This window comes from Capricornis sumatraensis, chromosome 14, assembly GCF_032405125.1.
Source record: "Capricornis sumatraensis isolate serow.1 chromosome 14, serow.2, whole genome shotgun sequence".
Taxonomy (NCBI): Eukaryota; Metazoa; Chordata; class Mammalia; order Artiodactyla; family Bovidae; genus Capricornis; species Capricornis sumatraensis.
In genome coordinates, this window is record NC_091082.1 from 82,489,833 (window position 1) to 82,508,771 (window position 18,939).

General features: G+C 53.1%; 1 protein-coding gene across 1 annotated transcript in view; it reads left to right on the top strand.

Moving 5' to 3' along the window:
- The window catches only part of PLXNA2 (plexin A2), a 229,112-nt gene that overhangs the window by 180,362 nt on the left and 29,811 nt on the right, over nt 1–18,939 (top strand). The window contains exons 13-14 of the mRNA XM_068986380.1: nt 11,328–11,479; nt 17,680–17,797. Coding sequence (XP_068842481.1) covers nt 11,328–11,479; nt 17,680–17,797 — 270 coding nt within the window. The remainder of the gene's footprint in view (nt 1–11,327; nt 11,480–17,679; nt 17,798–18,939) is intronic.

Below are 18,939 nucleotides of genomic sequence, written 5' to 3' on the forward strand. Positions count from 1 at the left end.
CTTGGGTTCAGCATCCAGGTGCCTTGGGGAGCCAGGCTGGGGTCAAAATTTGCGGGCACAAAGTTGGCATCACTGCCCTCTAAAGTCAGGAAAACTCTAAGCAACAGGAAAGGAGTAAGTGGGTTAGTCAGTAGAGGATTAACTGTCTCCATACCCACAAGTGTCCTCCCTGGCCTGTCCTGATGAGGGGGCAGAGCCCTCCTGATCCAACCTCAGACACAGGAGCTTTGGATGCAAAGTGTAACCGTCCACTGGGGGCACTCCGCCCTGAGTGACTCCCCTGGACCCGTGCCTTTGGCTGTGCTGGGAGGCTCTGAATTCCCCTTTCCCATCTCCTCTTATGAACACAGTCTAGGGTGCTGACAGCCTGCTGCAGACACAGCAAGAGGCTCAAAGGTCCATCAGAGAGGCAGCCACCAGCGTGCTAGGCAGTCTCCATGCCTGGCTTTCCCCTGCTACAACTTGTCTCTCTCCCCTAGCCCTGAGCCTCACCAAGAACAATGCCCAGAGGATCCACTTGCATGAGACGCTTGTAAACATGAAGCCACTTTAGGAGAAATATCAATAACCTCAGATATGCAGATGACACCAATCTTATGGCAGAAAGCAAAGAAGAATTAAAGAGCCTCTTAATAAAAGTGAAAGAGGAGAGTGAAAAAAACTGGCTTAAAATTCAACATTCCAAAAATGAAGATCATGGCATCCAGTCACTTCATGGCAAATAGATGGGGAAACAATGGAAACAGTAACAGACTTTATTTTCTTGGGCTCCAAAATCACTGCAGATGGTGACTGCAGCCATGAAATTAAAAGATGCTTCCTCCTTGGAATAAAAGCTATGAAAAACCTAGACATTATATTAAAAAGCAGAAATATTACTTTGCTGACAAAGGTCCATCTAGTCAAAGCTATGGATGTGAGAGTTGGACCATAAAGAAAGCTGATCGCCAAAGAATTGGTGCTTTTGAACTGTGGTATTGGAGGAAACTCTTGAGAGTCCCTTGGATGGCAAGAAGGTCCAACCAGTCAATCCTAAAGGAAATCAGTCCTGAATATTCATTGGAAGGACTGATGCTGAAGCTAATACTTTGGCCACTTGATGCAAAGAACTGACTCATTTGAAAAGACCCTGATGCTGGGAAAGATTGAAGATCGGAGGAGAAGGGGACAACAGAGGATGAGATGGTTGGATGGTATCACCGACACACTGAACTTGAATTTGAGAAAGCTCCAGGAGTTGGTGATGGACAGGGAGACCTGGCATGCTGTGGTCCATGGGGTCGCAAAGAGTCGGACAGAACTAAGTGACTGAACTGAACTGAACCAACACTTTGAGGTATAGGATACCCATAATTTCTGAGTATTTCTAAGGTTCTGTGGAGTTCATTGTTTTGCTTCTGGGTCAAGGCTGTATATTGTCACCCTGCTTATTTAACTTCTATGCAGAGTACATCATGAGAAATGCTGGGCTAGATGAAGCACAAACTAGAATTAAGATTGCTGGGAGAAATATCAATAACCTCAGATATGCAGATGACACCACCCTTATGGCAGAAAGTGAAGAGGAACTAAAGAGCCTCTGGATGAAAGTGAAAGAGGAGAGTGAAAAAGTTGGCTTAAAATTCAACATTCAGAAAACTAAGTTCATGGCGTTGGGTCCCATCACTTCATAGCAAGTAGGTGGGGAAACAATGGAAACAGTGAGAGACTTTATTTTTGGGGGCTCCATTTTCACTGCAGATGGTGACTGCAGCCATGAAATTAAAAGACGCTTCCTCCTTGGGAGAAAAGCTATGACCAACCTAGACATCATATTAAAAAGCAGAGACATTAGTTTCCCAACAGAGGTCTGTCTAGTCAAGGCTATGGTTTTTCCAGTAGTCATGTATGGATATGAGAGTTGGACTATAAAAAAAGCTGAGTGCCAAAGAATTGATGCTTTTGAACTGTGATGTTAGAGAAGACTCTTGAAAATCCCTTGGACTGCAAAGAGAGGCAACCAGTCCATCCTAAAGGAAATCAGTCCTGAATATTCACTGGAAGGATTGATGCTGAAGCTGAAACTCCACTACTTTGGCCACCTGATGCCAAGAACTGATTCACTGGAAAAGATCCTAGGAAAAGATGCTAGGAAAGATTGAAGGCAGAAGAAAGGGGACAACAGAGGATGAGATGGTTGGATGGTATCACCAACTTAATGGACATGAGTTTGAGCAAGCTCTGGGAGTTGGTGATGGTCAAGGAAGCCTGGTGTGCTACAGTCCATAGGGTTGCAAAGAGTCTGACACAACTAAGCGACCGAACTGAACTGAACTCTTTTGGAACTCAACTGGCCTGGCTTCTGCTGAGATTTCTTAGTCATAAAATAGTAATGAGAAAAAAGATAGCTAGCATTCACTGAATGCTCACCTGGGACGTAGCACTGCTAACTTATCACTGTCTGTATATTATCTCATTTAGACCTTATGACAATTTCTATGAGGTGGAAGCAATTATCATGAGCCCCATTTTACAGATGAGGAAACCAAGGTACTGTGAAGAGTGATACCTTTCTTAATGTCACACTGCTAGTGAGCTTTAGAACGAGGAGTTCATCCTAGCTACTTGACTCTGGAATTCCCATGTTTGACCCTGTAGCATCCTTCATCTCTTTCCTGGGTTCACTTAGACAAATAGAACTGTCAGTCCACGGGCTGGGGGAGGGAATGGAGTGGGCACCACGCTCGTCATCAAGCCTGCTACAGAGATGGGAAGCAAGCCAGTGGTTCCCACCCAGAGCATCATTTGGGGAGACTCGAATGCCCAGGGAGCGATGGCACCGGGGCAAGGCCGAGGGGGGTGTGGGCATTCACAGGGTCGGGGCCAGAGAGCGGGGAGGATGGGAGCCGAGAAGTTCGGAGAGATGGTGGCTAGCCAACTCCAGAGCTCCTTGGAGGGCAGCAAGTGTGGCCTTAGCCATGGCAGGCCCGCACAGAGGGGCTCACGAGGCTGGGGCATGAGTTCTCATAGCCGATGACCTTGGGGCTGTGCCCCGGCAGGACGCTGGAGACTCAGGCAGCATGGTGGGGAGGCTGGAGGCACCAGTTAGGTGGACCTGGCTGGGCTCTGCCGTTCACTCTGTCACCTTGAGCCGGTTCCTTCACCTACCCAGAACACTATTCTGGATGTGTAAAATGAAAATAATGGTAGCACCTCCTTCATAGTTTGTCGTGAGCTCTAAGTGAGATGTAATATCTAAGAAAGTGAAACTGTTAGTCTCAGTCATGTCCGACTCTTTGCGACCCCGTGGACTATAGCCTGCCAGGCTCTTCTGTCCATGGGGATTCTCCAGGCCAGAATACTGGAGTGGGTAGCCACTCCCTTCTCCAAGGGATCTTCCCAACCCAGGAGTCAAACCCAGGTCTCCCACATTGCAGGCGGATTGTTTACCGTCTGAGCCACCAGGGAAAACCCAATATATAAGACCCTTAGCACAATTCCTGACTCGTGATAAGTACTTAAAAAATGAAAAAATTCATAAGTAGGCACCATTATCAGAATCTTCAGTAACCTGGAGCTGATGCCCACTTCTATCAGGCAAGAGATATAAACAGAGAAGACAGGGTCTCTAGGGTGGGAGCCAGTCTTCGTGAGGCTCCCACCACTGAGGGGTTCTCCTGTGACCCCTTAACCATCTACCCGTACATCTGCCCCAACTCCAGCCTCCAAGGCTCTGCCCAAGTCCAGGAGTGGCCCAGCCAGTGCTCCCGAGGCTGCCCAAGCCCTGGGCCTCCAGCACCTCCCTCTGCTCCCGGTGTAGCCCCGTGGAGCTCCCCAGCTGTAATTAATCGGCTGCATCTGCTCTCGCCCTTGGGCGGCTTTGTGGCACAGTTCCCTCCGAACTGTTCAATTAGCAGCTGCAAGAATCAGGGCGAGTGCAGCATCACAGCGGCTGTTTTCCAGGTCACGGCACCCACGGTGGAAAACAAACATGACGTAGGCTGGCAGGAATACAGATCTGGCTGGGGTGCTCAGGCGTGCCGCAGGCTAGGCTGGGCTGCTGGCAGGGGAGGAGGTGGGGAAGTGCTCAGGCGTGCTGCGGGCTAGGCTGGGCTGCTGGCAGGTGAGGTCTGAGGAGGTGGGGAAGTGGGTCCCCAAGTTGGGAATTCCTGGAGACTTTTAGAGGACCCACAGGAGACAGGAGTCTCCTGGTTTGTCCCCTCCCATCATTCATGCCAGCCTCATCCCACATCCTGCTGACCTGCTCATCCGGGCCTACAGTGGGCAGATGAGGGGCATGGCCCAGGCTGGGGCCAGACACCGTGATCCTGGCGTGATCTGTGATTGCTTCTGGGACAGGACTCAGGGGCTGCTGGACTGAGCCCTCTCTCTGCCTTAATGTGTTTCCCATATTCTCCTTCTGAATCCTGCAAACAGACAAACTTAATTCTACAACTAGTTGAAAAGCCAATACTCTTAAGGCAAGGTAATAACACAACTTAAGTCTCAGCAGGATGCAAATAAAACGTTCTTCAGTTCTTGCCTGGTGGCTTAGATGGTAAAGAATCTGCCTGCAATGCAGGAGACCCAGGTTCTATCCCTGGGTCGGGAAGATCCTCTGGAGAAGGGAATGGCTATCCATTCCAGGATTCTCACCTGGAGAATTCCATGGACAGAGGAGCTTGGCAGGCTACAGTCCATGGGGTCACACAGAGAGTTGGACATGACTGAGTGAGTAACACACTTAAAGGGTTCTTTGGCGTTTCCCTGGTGGCTCAGATGGTAAAGAATTCACCTGCAAACCAGGAGACCTGGGTTTTATCCCTGGGTCAGGAAGACCCCCTGGAGGAGGGCATGGCAACCCACTCCAGTATTGTTGCCTGGATAATCCCATGGACAGAGGACCCTGGCAGACCACAGTCCACGGGGGCGCAAAGAGTGAGATACGAGTAACCAACAGAGCACATGTGCATCAGAGGTCCTTTAGGGAAGAGAGACACATAGGGCGAGAGGTGACCGAAATGCGGAAAGGGATTCCAGGGAGTAAAGCAAGCATATGGGAAAGAGAAGGGCTTACCTCCCCCTGCGGTTTGCCCGGGGCCTGCCTGGCCAGTGGCGTGTAAGCCCACGCTAGGGGAAGTCGATGTTGGCACAGGCCTCCCTTGCAATGAATCAGCAGGCCTTTGCTCAAGCCGCAAGCCTGCTTGATGTTTCTTTCTTACACTCTCAGAGGATGCATGGATATCCGAGGGTCCAAAGAAAAGCATCTGAAATGATCAAAGGGCCTGGAAAACAAGAGCTTCCAACACAAGGCTGACGGAATTGCAGAAGCACAGACCAAGGGTGACTGAATTGCTGTCTTCAGTATCTGAAAGAGGTTTGATGAGGAGGCAGCTGTTCAGTCCTCCATTCGAGGAGAAATCATAGCAGAAACTGGCTTGAGCTAAAGTCAGCGAGATTGCAGGAAGAACTTGATGCTTCCAATGTGAAAAGACTGCCCCACTTCCAAGCAAAACCTGGGCATCTATCTCCATCCTTGCAGCGGTCATTCGAGAACCCAGGTTGTCCCGGAATTTGCCTGAGCCCAGCGTTTCCCAGGAAGAAAATGCTGGAGACAGGTCTTGACAGCTGCTCTGTCCCAGGCAGCGTGCTATGTCAGGTTACTAAGAAAAACAGAGGAAGTCCCTGTCCCGAGATAGTTATTGTCTTACGGAGAAAAGACAGACTCCAGGGTGACCCTTGCTGTCGGGGGCGTTCACCCATGGCAGTGGGGGTGTAGGCAAAGGGGCTCCTAAACCTGCCGAGATGGTTAGAGAAAGACTTTCTGAGGAGGTGTCATTAGCAGAGCCTCGCGTGATGGGTAAGCATGTGTTAGCATCACGCTTGAGGGGCAGAGGGAACCATGGGTCAAAGGCACACAGGCTTCAGACCCTGTAGCCACGGGCGCCCCCCCTCCCCCAGGGAGCACGCATAGTACGTAAGAGAGTGGAACCAGAGCTCGGGGAGGGGACAAGGGGGAGCACACAGCGAGGGCCGGCACAGAACTTGGGGGGCCCCTTGGTCGCCCCCGCACCCCCACTCAGCAGCTGCTCTGTCCCTCCCCGCTGCTCCCCTACTTCTGGCTCTCCCTTCTGGGGTCCACAGAGGAGAGTGGACAGCAATCCCTGGTCCACGGTGTGTGCTGAAAAGCGTGGAGCTGAAAGATTTCAGCTCCCTCCCCCCTCTCTCCACACCCCCACCACCCACACGCGCGCACACACACATCCATCCCAAACTGTCAAACCGTTTGTGTGGGTGTCTCATTCAGAATTACTTTCCTGAAAGAATCCATTGAGTTCATAATGCAATGCCCCATCTACCTCAGAATGGCCAATAGCCAGGGGCAAAGAAGTGACGAGAAGCGAAGAATGAAGACCATTTTAGACTGGGCCAGTGCCTTCCCAAATTTATTCTGGGTGAAAGGGCGATGTCTGGCTCCGAACATGCTTCTGGCGGGAGCCGTGAACCCGTGGACACCAAGGCCCCGCCCCGGGCGGCACGGCCACGCCCCCACCAAGCTGCGGCTTTCTCCAATCAGCCCGCAAGTGTCTCTCTCCGCCCTGGGTCAGCCCGCCAAGCACCGTCTAAGTTATGCGTTCCCTGGACCGTGTGTCCTCTTTCCAGGTAAATAGAAAGATGCCTGCCACCTCTAGGCCCTCTCCACCACCACCCCGCCATGTTTTTGTGGCCTAGGAAGACACAGGTGCAGGGGGAACGCTAGCAAGGAAACTGCCGACTATCGTGACCTGTTCTCGCAACCATCATCAAATGAGGGACTTTCCAAGTGTTCTTATTTCACCTTCACCGCATCCCTGCGAGGCAAGCGCTGGTATCTGTTTTCTGATGAGAACACTGAGAGTGAAGGTTACCTAGCTTGTAAGTATCAAGCTGGAATTCAGAGTCTGTCCCTCTCCCGAGCTCGCTCTCTTCCCGCCGCAGACACCGCATCAGGCCCCCTTCTGCGCCCCTGCGCGGCCGGCCGCCCAGGGCCCCTCCGAAACCGGAAGACGAGACACATGGATCTGGCCGCTCCCCTGGCTGTCTCTTGGTCTCCCTCTGACCGTGGGGGGCCTCTCTTCGCGTCACCTCTGCGGGAGGTTAGCGCTTTCTCCTCTCTGGCCCCACACCTCCTCCCAGTTCTGGAAGGCCTTCCCCGGAGCTCTACAAGCAATAGTCTGGGACTCCTCCAGCTTGCCTCCCTGTAGACCTACACGGAAAGGCCAGACGTGGCTCCCAAGGGGACCAAGCTTCCTGGGTGCCATGCTGGGTGCCCTGCCATCTAACCCTGCTGTACTAAAGAGAGAGTCTTGGAGGCAGTCTCCAGGGTGGGGCACTGCTGGGCCTGGGGCAGTGTCCTGAAGACTCCTGTTCATGGCCTCTCTGGAGAATACATTCTTTTCCTCCAAGCCTCCCCTCCATACTTGGTCCTGGGGAGAAATGAGAGCAGGATGGCCGGGATGTTACACCACGCAGACAGGGCTTTGGCAGACCCTGACTCTCGTTCTCAGAGTCACCTGGAAGCCCTCAGGTGGCAGGTGGTGAGTTTCACGGGACTCCTGTCTCTGTTCCACTGAGCCCAGACCTCCACCCTGTCTCGCTCTAATTTTCAAGCCAGTGGGGAAAGCGAATGACAGGGTCCAAGGCACAGAGAGCTTTAGAGTGCCTTGTGTGTACAGGAACCCCTGGGCTCTGGGGAGCACTGGGAGGACAGAGTGAGAGGGCTGATGTGGCTGAAGTTACTAAGATCAGAAAGTGAAGGACCAGCCCGGGAGTCAGAGACTTTGCCTGGACAGGGGCCAGAGCCATTGAAGGTTTTAAGAGCAAGCGACCAGTCCCCAGATCAGGTATGTGTCCATGACGGCCACCTGGCCGTGCGAGGAAGTCAGATCGCACGGAGGAAGACTGAGGATAGTGTGATTGAGGACACAGGTCCGCTTATCACCTCCCCTGACACCGGAGCGGGGCACGGATTCAGAAGACACCTGGGCGCCAGCACTGATGGTCCCTGTGTTTATCACACATGGTAGGAGAAGGAAGGGGAACAGAGATGCTTGCAAGATCCCTAGCTGGGTGCACGGTGATCCCATTAACCCTGAAAGAGGATCTGGGAGGACAATCAGGCTGGGGGTGGAAGGAGGGAAAATTAAGAGTTCATTTTTAGACGTGGTGAAATTTGAGGTGCCTGAGGGACATGCATGTGGAAGTCGAGGTGTCCAGTAGCAATTGGATATATGGATATGGAGCTCAGGAGAGAGGTCTGAGCCAACAATATCGATTTGGAAAGCATCCGTGATGGCGGCCTTGGGAATCCTCTTGCAAATGAGGTTCTCACCACCTCATCTGTGGTTTGGAAATCCAGATTTTTGTTCATCAGTTTTGTCTTAAGCAAGAAAAGGGAAGCTATACCCCATGTAAGCCCCAGGGCACAGTGGCTGCTGAGTATTCTGACCCTCAAACTCCTTCACCACCTCCCCAAGTGCTGGAGGCCCAGGATATAGTGTGTACTGTGTGGGGAAGACCCACAGGGACCCAACACTCCCAAGCCACTTGCCCCTAACCCGTGAGGATGGTCCCAGTCTGGATTCCAGCAGCTCTTAGCTGGGTTAGAAGGGTTCAGACTTGGGTCTCCACACCCCTAACTATCCATCTCTTTGATGTGTCTTCATGCCAAGATGATAATGCTTGCTAATAATGTTAAGTCTCCCATCTCTAAACAGCATAAGCTAGCTTATGCTTCTGAGCAGCTCTGTGCTCACAAATGTCCATTTGTGACAGTCCCCAAGTGACCAGGCCTCTGCCCCAGACCCTTGAAGGTCACTGCGGTGAATTCCCAGCAGAAAGACACTGCCCCATGGACCTGCCAACACCACAGAATAGCCACAATACCATCCCCACGTGCTACCTGCAAGACCGAAATATTTTTAGGCTTTCCAGAAAGATTTCATTTCACAGTGTTTCTGAAAGGTTGTAATTAACCGCCGTGAGCAAGAGAATGTAGTTTTAAAAATAAAAGTGAAGGAAAGAGAGCAAGCCAATCATCATGGTTCTGTCAGGGTTTTCAGTAGGTTCCTGGCATCCAGGTGGCTGAAGGAGGGGAGGGTGGACCAGTGATGCTCATTCCAAGCTATCGGCGGAGAGCGCCGGCTCAGAGGTACCTCCTTCCTCCTGACACTCTCCTGCAGGGCCATGGAGGCCACCCTTTCCTATTTCTCCATACAAGTCTCCATCTCCCAGGGCCCAGGAGGCCCAGGGACCTGAGGAAGTGGCACCAGGGGAGGGTGGAACAACCGAGATCTCATGTTGGTTATTTTTAGAATCCCCAGAGACAGGAAAGGCATGGGGCTACAGGTTCCTCCTGCCAGCTCCTTTCTTTCCAAATCGCCCTGACTCCCCCTGACCTCCAACCCCACACCCAGTGCCCAGGCCTCTGGGCGCCCCCTTCCCTCCCTCAGGAGTTTATCTCATGAATCTGATTGATTTGTGTTCATCAGTTCAGTTGCCCAGTTGCTCAGTCGTGTCTCCACCGCGACCATCATCTCCTCCCTATCCGCTCTCACCTGGGCGCTCACGGCCACACTGGAGGCCTCATGCATGGTGCTGACATCGCTGGCAGAGAGCAGTGCCCCCTTGAGAAAGACAGGCGGGAGGAAGAGTCTCCAGAGCCTTCGATAGGGTTTTCACCTGTGCTCACTGCTCATCGGTGCCCAGAGACCCCACCTGGAGGTTTCTAGTGGACGCTTGGCCTTGTCCCACCCTCCTTGCCTCGTCCCACCCTCCTTGCCTCTCTCCCTCCCTTACTGTCTTGTCTGTCTAATGTGCAGTAAAAAGAGCCCTGGACATTTTTTTTTTTTTTCTATTTGGTCCACGTATACAGGTGGTATGATCTTAGAATAAGATACCCTGGCTCTCCTTCCAGTTCCGAATAACTATGGACCTCGAAGTAGGAACTTATTCCCTGGAATCTGTTGGATCCCAAAGAGCTGTGTTTTTCCTGGAGCCTGATTCATTCTCAGATAGAAATTTACACGTTAGGAGAGCCTGATTCTACACGTTCCTTTTCGTGTTGCATCAAAATAAAATCAAACAGTCAGCATTTGGTGACTGAATTAAGAAATGAGTAAATAAATGATCCTGGCTACTGGGAGACTTCCCTGGTGGCTCAGATGGTAAAAGCATCTGCTTACAACGTGGAAGACCTGGGTTCGATCCCTGGGTTGGGAAGATCCGCTGGAGAAGGAGATGGCAACCCACTCCAGTATTCTTGCCTGGAAGATCCCATGGACAGAGGAGCCTGGCAGGCAATAGTCCACGGGGTCGCAAAGAGTCAGACATGACTGAACGACTTCACGTCACTTCACTGGGAAAGAAGCCAGCAAAATTTGGAAAATCAGGAAGCTATTTCTCTTTGATACTAGCATGATCGAGTTACAGGATTTTTCTCTCGTGTGTGTGTTGAGTAATATCAAATAAACTCTCCGTCTGTGGTCATCCCCTGCAGCAGCCGTTAATCAGGGCCTTCTCAGAGCTCCCACAGCCTTTCCTTCAAATCTGCCTTATCACTGTGTACCCTGCATCAGCCTTACTTATGGCCTTCTTATCTCCTCCTCCTTGACCACTAAGTTCCTTGAGGGCAAATTCCCTGTTCATCGTTGTAAACTCAGCTGAGGCTAGCACACAGGGGTGGCCGGCATAACATGTCACAGTTTAGTTCAGTTCAGTTCAGTCGCTCAGTCGTGTTCGACTCTGCAACCCCATGGACTGCAGCACACCAGGCCTCCCTGTCCATCACCAACTCCCAGAGCCTGCTCAAACTCATGTCCATCGTGTCGGTGATGCCATCCAACCATCTCATCCTCTGTTGTCACAATTACAGAGCCCTTGGGAGTTGACAGGATGGTCCTGGAAACCCTCCATGTGGGAGCTTCCAGGGTGAGGTTGGTTAGAGAGGATTATCCGCCTTCCCAACGAAAGAGACCTGAGGTTCAGGGAGATTCTGAGACTTGCTTTCAGTCAGGCAACTAGTGAATTCAAGCACTGCCTTGAGCCCAATACTTGCTCCTAATCTCTTTCTCATAAGTGGACGAATGAATGAAGGCGTCATCGGATGGAGGTCCTAAAGAACCAATGAAATAAGTACAACTTCATTGTCAGGATAATGACGTTGGGATCCTAGACAAGTTGAAAAGAGGTGGAAACACAGTTCCCCCCTGACTCCAGGTGTTCCAAAGCCTCCCTGCGGGGAGGGAAACGGGTGCCCCGGCTCCTCCTGCCGTGACCGACCAGTTACTCCTCCCGCTTCCCTCCCGTAGATCCTGACGGTGTCCGGACCTCCTGAAGGGGGGACTCGAGTGACCATCCACGGCGTGAACCTGGGCCTGGACTTCTCGGAGATTGCCCACCACGTGCAGGTGGCCGGGGTGCCCTGCACGCCCTTGCCGGGGGATTACATCGTCGCTGAGCAGTGAGTCCAGTCCGCTCGGGCCCACCCCGCCAAAGCTTGGGGAGGACTCGCCCCTCTCTCTCTCCTCTGGGACTGCTCCAGGATCCACCCCTGGCCTCCCTCTTCCCAGGGACCCCACTCGCTGAAGCCTTCCCGGGACCCTCTCCTAGCCCACCTCCGCTCCTCGAGTGTCCTGTCCAGTGTGATTTCCAGTTCCTTGGCTCCTCTGGCGTCAGGGCTGCCGGGGCCAGGCTGCCCCGCGGTTGGTCTCCGCCTGCCCACTGGCTGACTGAGCCGCCTTCCCAGCCCGTCCGTTCTCCTCCTTGGCCTCCCCCTCCCCTTCTCCTCCAGCCACCCTGTTGGAAGGCATCCCACTCGGTGGGCTGCGGGCAACAATTTGTTTGGCTCATGGGGCTCTGACAGCAGCTTAATCCGAACAGGGCCTCCGCCGGAGCAAATTCATTTATTTCACTAAGGGAAATGTCAGCTGGAAATTAGAAAATGGGCATGTAGCGGCAGACAGGCGAGCGGGGCTCCCGGAGTGACATAGGTTCCAATTTGGGGTGCTCATTTGGCAGTGGCGGCCGCTGTGGAGTCAGTGGACAGGAGGTGGGCAGGAGGCTGGGGGGCCGCTGGGGGTGGGAGGGCAGCGGGAGTGATGTTTCCCCCGCTAGGGAGAAAGAAGGGGCTGCCAGGGTCTTCTGTGTGATTTCTCAGGTGGAGTTGGGCCATGTCACCCTGAGTCCAGTGGGCACGCAGCTCTGCAGGGGGCACTGGGAGCCTGGCTGTGAGCAGGGCTGGAAGCCGGGTTCTCCCCTTAAACGCCACCCCTTGCAGCCTCCCTCAAGCCAGCCCTGAGTAACAACCAGAAAAGTGGCGCTGGCAACCATGAAAAGATGACAGGGTGTCTTTCATTGGCACTTACGCTTTCTCATCCATCCTCTCACTTCTAATTGGTAAGGACTCTGAGAGGTAGACGTTGTTATCACTATTTTAAGAGCAAAAGACTTGGAAGTGAAGTGACATTCCCCCCACCCCCTCACCCCCCCGTTCATTCAGGGCATAAGTGGCGGTAGAGAGTTGGAACTCAGGTCTCCTAAGTTTTGGTTCAGGCCTCTTGCTGTTCCCTAACAGCCAGGGGAGACTCCCAGTAAAGAGTGGCCTGGAAATCCCATGGTCCGCCAGCATGTGGTTTTCTGGGTCAGAGGCCGTGATTCCAGGATGGCCAGGACAGGGTCAGAGTCAGGGAATGAGTTCTCCAACTCTGGGGATTCCTGGCAGGGGAAGCAGGAGCTGCTTGCCTGATCCTTTGGACCTTCAGATCTTGCAGACCGGACCCTTCACTGTCAGCCTTGGCCCTTCAAGGAGTGAATCCTGGAGGAGAGACTGGCCAGGTCTGCAGGAAAGAGATGAAGAAGAGGCGAATGGGGAAATATTTAAGTAGTGATTCTGAGCCAGGAGGGGAGGGGAAAGCTAGCGGACAGGACCCAGAAGCCTGCGGACTGTGGTCAGACGGTCTCTATAGAGCCCAGCGCCCCGGCAGACCCAGCTAGACACTCAGTCACACTGAGCCCAAATCCGCCTTGGCCTCACAGACATGCCCTAGGCCTCGGGACACAGGCCAAGTCTCCAGCTTGGTGACATGCCACAGGACTGCAAAGGAAAGGGTTTGTGGGAGATGAAAGGGTAAGACTTTGACCTGAGAGGTACTGAGTCTTGGGCAACTGAACATGGAAATAGCCTGGGATCTGGGGTTCAAAAAGCCTTCTAAGTCCTGCCTTATCTACTCCGGGCAGCCCTGAGACCGTAGTAAACTGCTCCATCTCTCCAACCTTCACTGGCCTCATGGAAACCACGATTCTTACCGCGTGGGTTTTGGGGGAGAATTCAGTAAGATGAAAACAAGGAGCCCGTAATGTGCCTTGGGAACTTCAGGAAAGCTTGTTCCATCTTTGAAATCAAATGCATCACACCCACCCAGGTCCCCAGGGAAGAAAGTTCCCCCCAAAAAACTGAAAGCGAGGATACAAAAGGAGCCTGGGAAGGTGAATGGTTGCCAGGGGTCCCTGCCAAGGCCAGTAGGCACCCTAGAAAACCACCCCCGTCGTCTCCTCGGGCGCGGGGCAGACAGGAGGCGACAGGCGCATTCTGCACCTCGGCTGCACGCAGCCCTGGCTTCCAGCCGTGCCAGGCTCATTACTGCTCTCGAGGTTTCAGAGTTTGTTAACATCATTAAAGCCTCCATCCCGGGCAGTGAGCAGCAGGCACAATCATTACAGATGTCTGCGAGAGATGAATTTGGCTAAATGGGCCCAGTGCAGAGTCCCGGGCACGGGCAGGATTAGCAGGCATGGTAATGACTCACCATATGCTTGTGCCACGCCATCTATCACTCAGCAATTAGGTTAATGTTGGTTAAAGGGTCCCGCTTAGTCCTGCAATCAGCGCCCCACAGGTCTGGGGAGGGCCGGATGACTCCATCACAGGCAGGACGTTTCCTGGGTGATGAGAGGCAGGTTGAGGCTGCCACTCAGCCCTTTCTGAGACGGGCTCTGTATGAGACAGACTTAGCTGAGGTCCTCAGGCCCGCCCCCGGTCTCTCTCATCCGCTGTACCTACGAGCTCAGCCATGCCTTGATGGATGTTAGATTGCATGTGGTCCCCACCCCAAGGGTGCGTGCTCACGGGGAGAAAAGCGCCACCCATGCCAGTCTGTGGGAGGTGGTGCAGGGTGGGGCAAGGGCACTGGGCTGGGTGCCAGGAGCTCAGCTACTGATGAGCTCTGTGACTTTGGGCAAGTCCCTTCGCTCCATGATCCTCAAATGTCTCATCTGGAAAGTGGGTCTGTAGAAACAGATCTCTGCAATCACTTTTACGGTCCCTAGGATATCAGAAATGATAACCTCTGTGCCTCACAGGATCTACAGCCCCCATCATTAGAAAGCATTGTCGGTGGCACTAATGTGAACCCAGAAGCCCACTGTCTACCAGGAGGAGTCAAGCCTTCAAATGTGGAAGCTACTGTTAAAGGGTTATTTAGTCTAATTCCTCATTTTACAAGGAGAAACTTTAAACATCCCCAGCTCCTGTCTCGGGTAATAAACAGGAAGACTGAAGCTATCAGGGATGCTGGGAGGAGGCAGGGAGACAGGGAGGTAGGAGGTCCCCAAAAGTCTAACCCCAGGAACTTTGCTGACCTGTAAGGCCTGAAGGAGGAAGTGGTACCCACACCACTGCCTGTGGTTCTCTCCGGCCAGGGAGGGAGTGGGTGCAGCTGGTTAAATCTCAAAGCCTTAGGAACCCAGCCAGGTCTTCCCTACCTCGCCATCCTCCACCCCCGCCAGCAACCTCAGCTGCACCCCAGGACAGCCACCTTGTCCACTCTGTCCCTTCCACAAAACACATAGAGAGCATTCCGCTGATGTTAGGGCAGCAGAGTGGAGGAGCATCAAAGGCATGAGCTTTGGAGCCAGGCTGAACCTGGATTTGAATCACAGCTCTGCCGCTTCCCAGCTCCGTGGCCATAGGTGAGTCACTTAGCACCTCGGAGCCTTGGTTTCCTTGTCTGTAAAAACAGAGACAGTAAGACCCACCCTTAGGATGTCTGAGGATGACATGAGATCCCGTCCAGTACAGTGCCTGCCATTTGCAGCTCAGTAAGCTGGAGCTCTTGTTATTATTGAGAGACTCCACTTTGGCTTGACCCTCATCCTCAGTATAACCCTCTGCACTCCCTGCAGCTGCCCTCGAGCTCAGGGATCAAATGCCAGTAACAGTAACAGATCCACTCAGTCAAGGGGACCTCTCCATCCTTCACTGCAAGCACTGGGTCCCAGGAATGAAAAGGAGGAAGAGTGACAGGTCCTCAGAGTTCCCTACAACGTGGTCTGCGTCCTTAGCACTCTCACCCAGTTCTTAGACTTACCAGATAGACCCTTCTGCAGCCCACTGCTGCCCCTGTCCACTCAAGAGAGGGATGGATGAAGTAGAAGCCCGCTCCACCGGCAGGGAGAGGGCTCGGCTGCAGGCCCCTCCCTGCAGACCGGTCCCTGGGCCCCCCATCACTCCCTTCCAGGAGGGACACTCAGAGCCAGCTGCAGGTGCTCAGCCTTGGGCCGTGGGGCAGTGCCCTCTCCCCTCCGTTCGCCTTCTCACAGGTGCTTGACATGCAAAGCTCACCTTTTGGGCCATGAACCCTGAGCAAGAATATGTTCTGGGAAAGACAGTGTGCCAAGAGACCCCAGCCCTGTGGTTCACCCCCTACAAGGACAGCAGAACAGGCCATCCTAGGCCTTCTCCTCTCTTAGACAGGTCCCAGGAGGAATAAAGATGCCCATGACCTTCACGTGTTCTCACGTTTCCTCTTTCCCTGACTTTGAGCCCACCCTGATTTCCTCCTGCTTTTTCTTCTCGAGGGTGGTTCCAGCACAGTGACCAATGTGGGGTGAGGGAGGGACAAGAAAGCGCTGATGAGAAAAGAAAGAGACTCATCTGCTCCCTCCTCCTCTTGGCCCTCCCCTCCCTGCCACTTCCAGCACAGAGCAGAGATAATCCGCTGATGCTGCTGGAGAGTGCAGGTCAGCAGGATTGGATGGCAGGGACCCCAGACAGGAGCAGGCCCTGGGGCCCAGGAAACCCGGTAGGAGGGTTGTTACTCCAAGCAGGAAGCAGCGTGGAGATAACCCCATGCAGTACCTTAAATGAAGCTTCTCAAATGCTCTGCTAATGAGGTTTAAGGAGACAATTATGTGTAAAATACTAATTGATCACCACTATCATCTTTACTGTGGGTTCATAATTAATTTATTTATTCTTGGCGAAAAGGAGGGGAGAACAGCCTTCAACATGCACCCACTACTGTCTTGTCGAACTTAATATGCTAAACGCAATAAGACAGTTATTGCATGTTAAGTAAATATTCACCAGGAGTGAAAGTACTTATTTGGGATTAACTGTTATGAAGGAGATGGAGCTCGGTGGCATGCCGTGTGCGCGAGCACGCCGTGTATTTGTTTAATGCAAGTTTTATTACATCGAAATGAAATCTCTGTTTAGTTACCTTCCTTCCTAGAGAAGCTGTTGAGATAAGCATCGCTCGGTTAAACACGGATCTTCCCCACCGTGCCTGGATAATGCTGAGGATTACTGGAGAGGGGTCTGTTTTTCTGGCTCCCCACTAAGCCAGCCTACCAAGGGCACCAGACTGCTCAGAACTCTTAAATGGTATTGGGAGGAGGGTTTCTCTTTACCAAGCCTGGTGGGGCCCTTTCCCACCCACCCCATGCCTTAGGATTCCGGGCAAGAGGTCCCCCCCAAAATCTGATTTCTTCCCTTCCTCCCATATGCTCCAGCTGCTGCCCACTGCTAGAGGCGGCTGTGGCTGAGGCAACCGGTCTGTAAATGTGCTTGTGACTTATCTCAGGCACCAGGGAAGCCCCCGCCCCACGAGGGGGCATCGATTTTGCACAGCAGCAGAGGGAGTGCCCCGCCCCCTCTTCCCTCCAGCTCTCCTGTTGACGTGAGACGTGGCTTCCAACCCCGGGGCTGGTTGGCCGCCTCGCCCACCAGCTTCCTGCGCTCAGCCCTTGATTAAGTGGGAGTCCAGTGTCAGCTGCCGTGCTAATGAACTCATCCACCTGCCACCCCGTCCCCCGCTGCCACTGGACGCGGCTGCTCTCGCTCAGCCGGGAGCTCCGGTTCGGGGAGCTCACTGTCTGGCCAGCTTATCTGTCCCCTCACTGCAAACCACAGGGAGGGAAACAAACCACACACGAGGCAGCTTGCCCAATCAGTCCTCAGTCCTTCTTCTCGGGAGTGGTCAACTGTTGGCCTGTCACTGCCTCTGCCTGCCCCTCGGTCTCTCTACAGGGCATTAGGTTTATCCCACGGATATTGGGACAGGACTCAGTGCTAAGCCCTGCACTAGGCACCGGGGACTGCAGGCTTGTTCATAGAAATAGGCAGCACAGCGTTTTGAAGGGACACAGGTCTTTAGAGATGCGCTCATCCACCTTCTCACTGTGTCCATGAGAGATTAAAGCCCAGAGAGGGAAAGTCCTTGACCCAAGGTCACACAGCCACACGGTTGAGCAAGCTGTCTTGGTCCAGCCCTGGTGTAAGACTGTTCAGTTACTCACCGTGACTGTGGTGGGGTGAGCAAACAGGGGCAGGAATGCCAGCTGTCCCCAAGTCTCTGACGGGAAGGCTCGCTGTCTCGTCAGGATCGTCTGTGAGATGGGCCATGCCCTCGTGGGAACCACCTCTGGGCCTGTGCGCCTGTGCATTGGCGAGTGTCAGCCGGAGTTCATGACCAAGTCCCATCAACAGTACACCTTTGTGGTGAGTACTGGGTCTCATGCTGGGCTGTGCTGCTGCTGAGTTGCTTCAGTCGTGTCCAACTTTTTGCGACCCTCTGGGCTGTAGCCTGCCAGCCTCCTCTGCCCATGGGATTCTCCAGGCAAGAATACTGGAGTGGGTTGCCAGGCCCTGCTCCAGGGGATCTTCCTAACCCCAGGGATCAAACCCACATCTCGTCTGTCTCCTGCATTGGCAGGTAGGTGGGTTCTTTGCCACTAGCCCCACCTGGGCAGTTCTGCTCCCGACTTCTCCCAGCAAAGTCCCACCCTCCCCTTCCCAAGCCAGTGCCTCCGGGCTTCTTGCAGACTGAGTAGGGGACCAGAAGAAGGAAAGCCTGTCTTTCCCGGGTGAGTCGAGTTCATGACCAGCAATGCTTCTTTGGACACTTGGGAGTCCCAGGGACCCACAGGTCAGGGTTCTGAATAAGCAACATCAGACCTTTCTTAGAAAGTGGATTCTCAATGCAGGGTGGGCAGGCGCTGCCCTTTGTCCTGCTAGTGTGATATCTTTGTCTAATTCCAGCCTAATGAGGACAGATAGCCTGAGGGACCTAATTAAAAGGGTCTATATTTATCCACATGCTTTTCTTTCTGCCAGGGATATTGTAAGAGGAAGTTTAGAGGAGCCATTTGAAATCCTGCAGGGACACGGGTCTGTGTGTGCGGCCACGGAGAGGAGCGTAAGAGTGAGCTGCTCCGTGTATTGGCGTGTTGCATGTACATACACACATGCACAGCCCTGGAAACGCTTCTTCACACCCAGGCAGCAGGTGGAATCACAAAGACTTTCTTTACTGCTTCAGAACAACCCTCTTCTGGGGCCCAGAAGTCCCTTTTCTGACACCTAACCAACATGGCTTTAAAAAGTGTTAACACCCTGCAGAGGGGGTCAAACCAGCCTTGCTCAGAGTATTGAAAAGTTACTAGATCACAAAATTCTCTTCTGTCTAAAGCATTTTACTGCTTATTTTAGGTTTTCCAGTCTCTGCCTTGTTAGCTCAGCAACTCCACCTTTTCCTTATACCTGTCTTCTCTTGGGTTGGAGGGTACCACGGGCTTCCCAGGTGGTGCTAGTGGTAAAGAACTGGCCTGCCAATGCCGAAGGCAGAAGAGACGTGGGTTCAA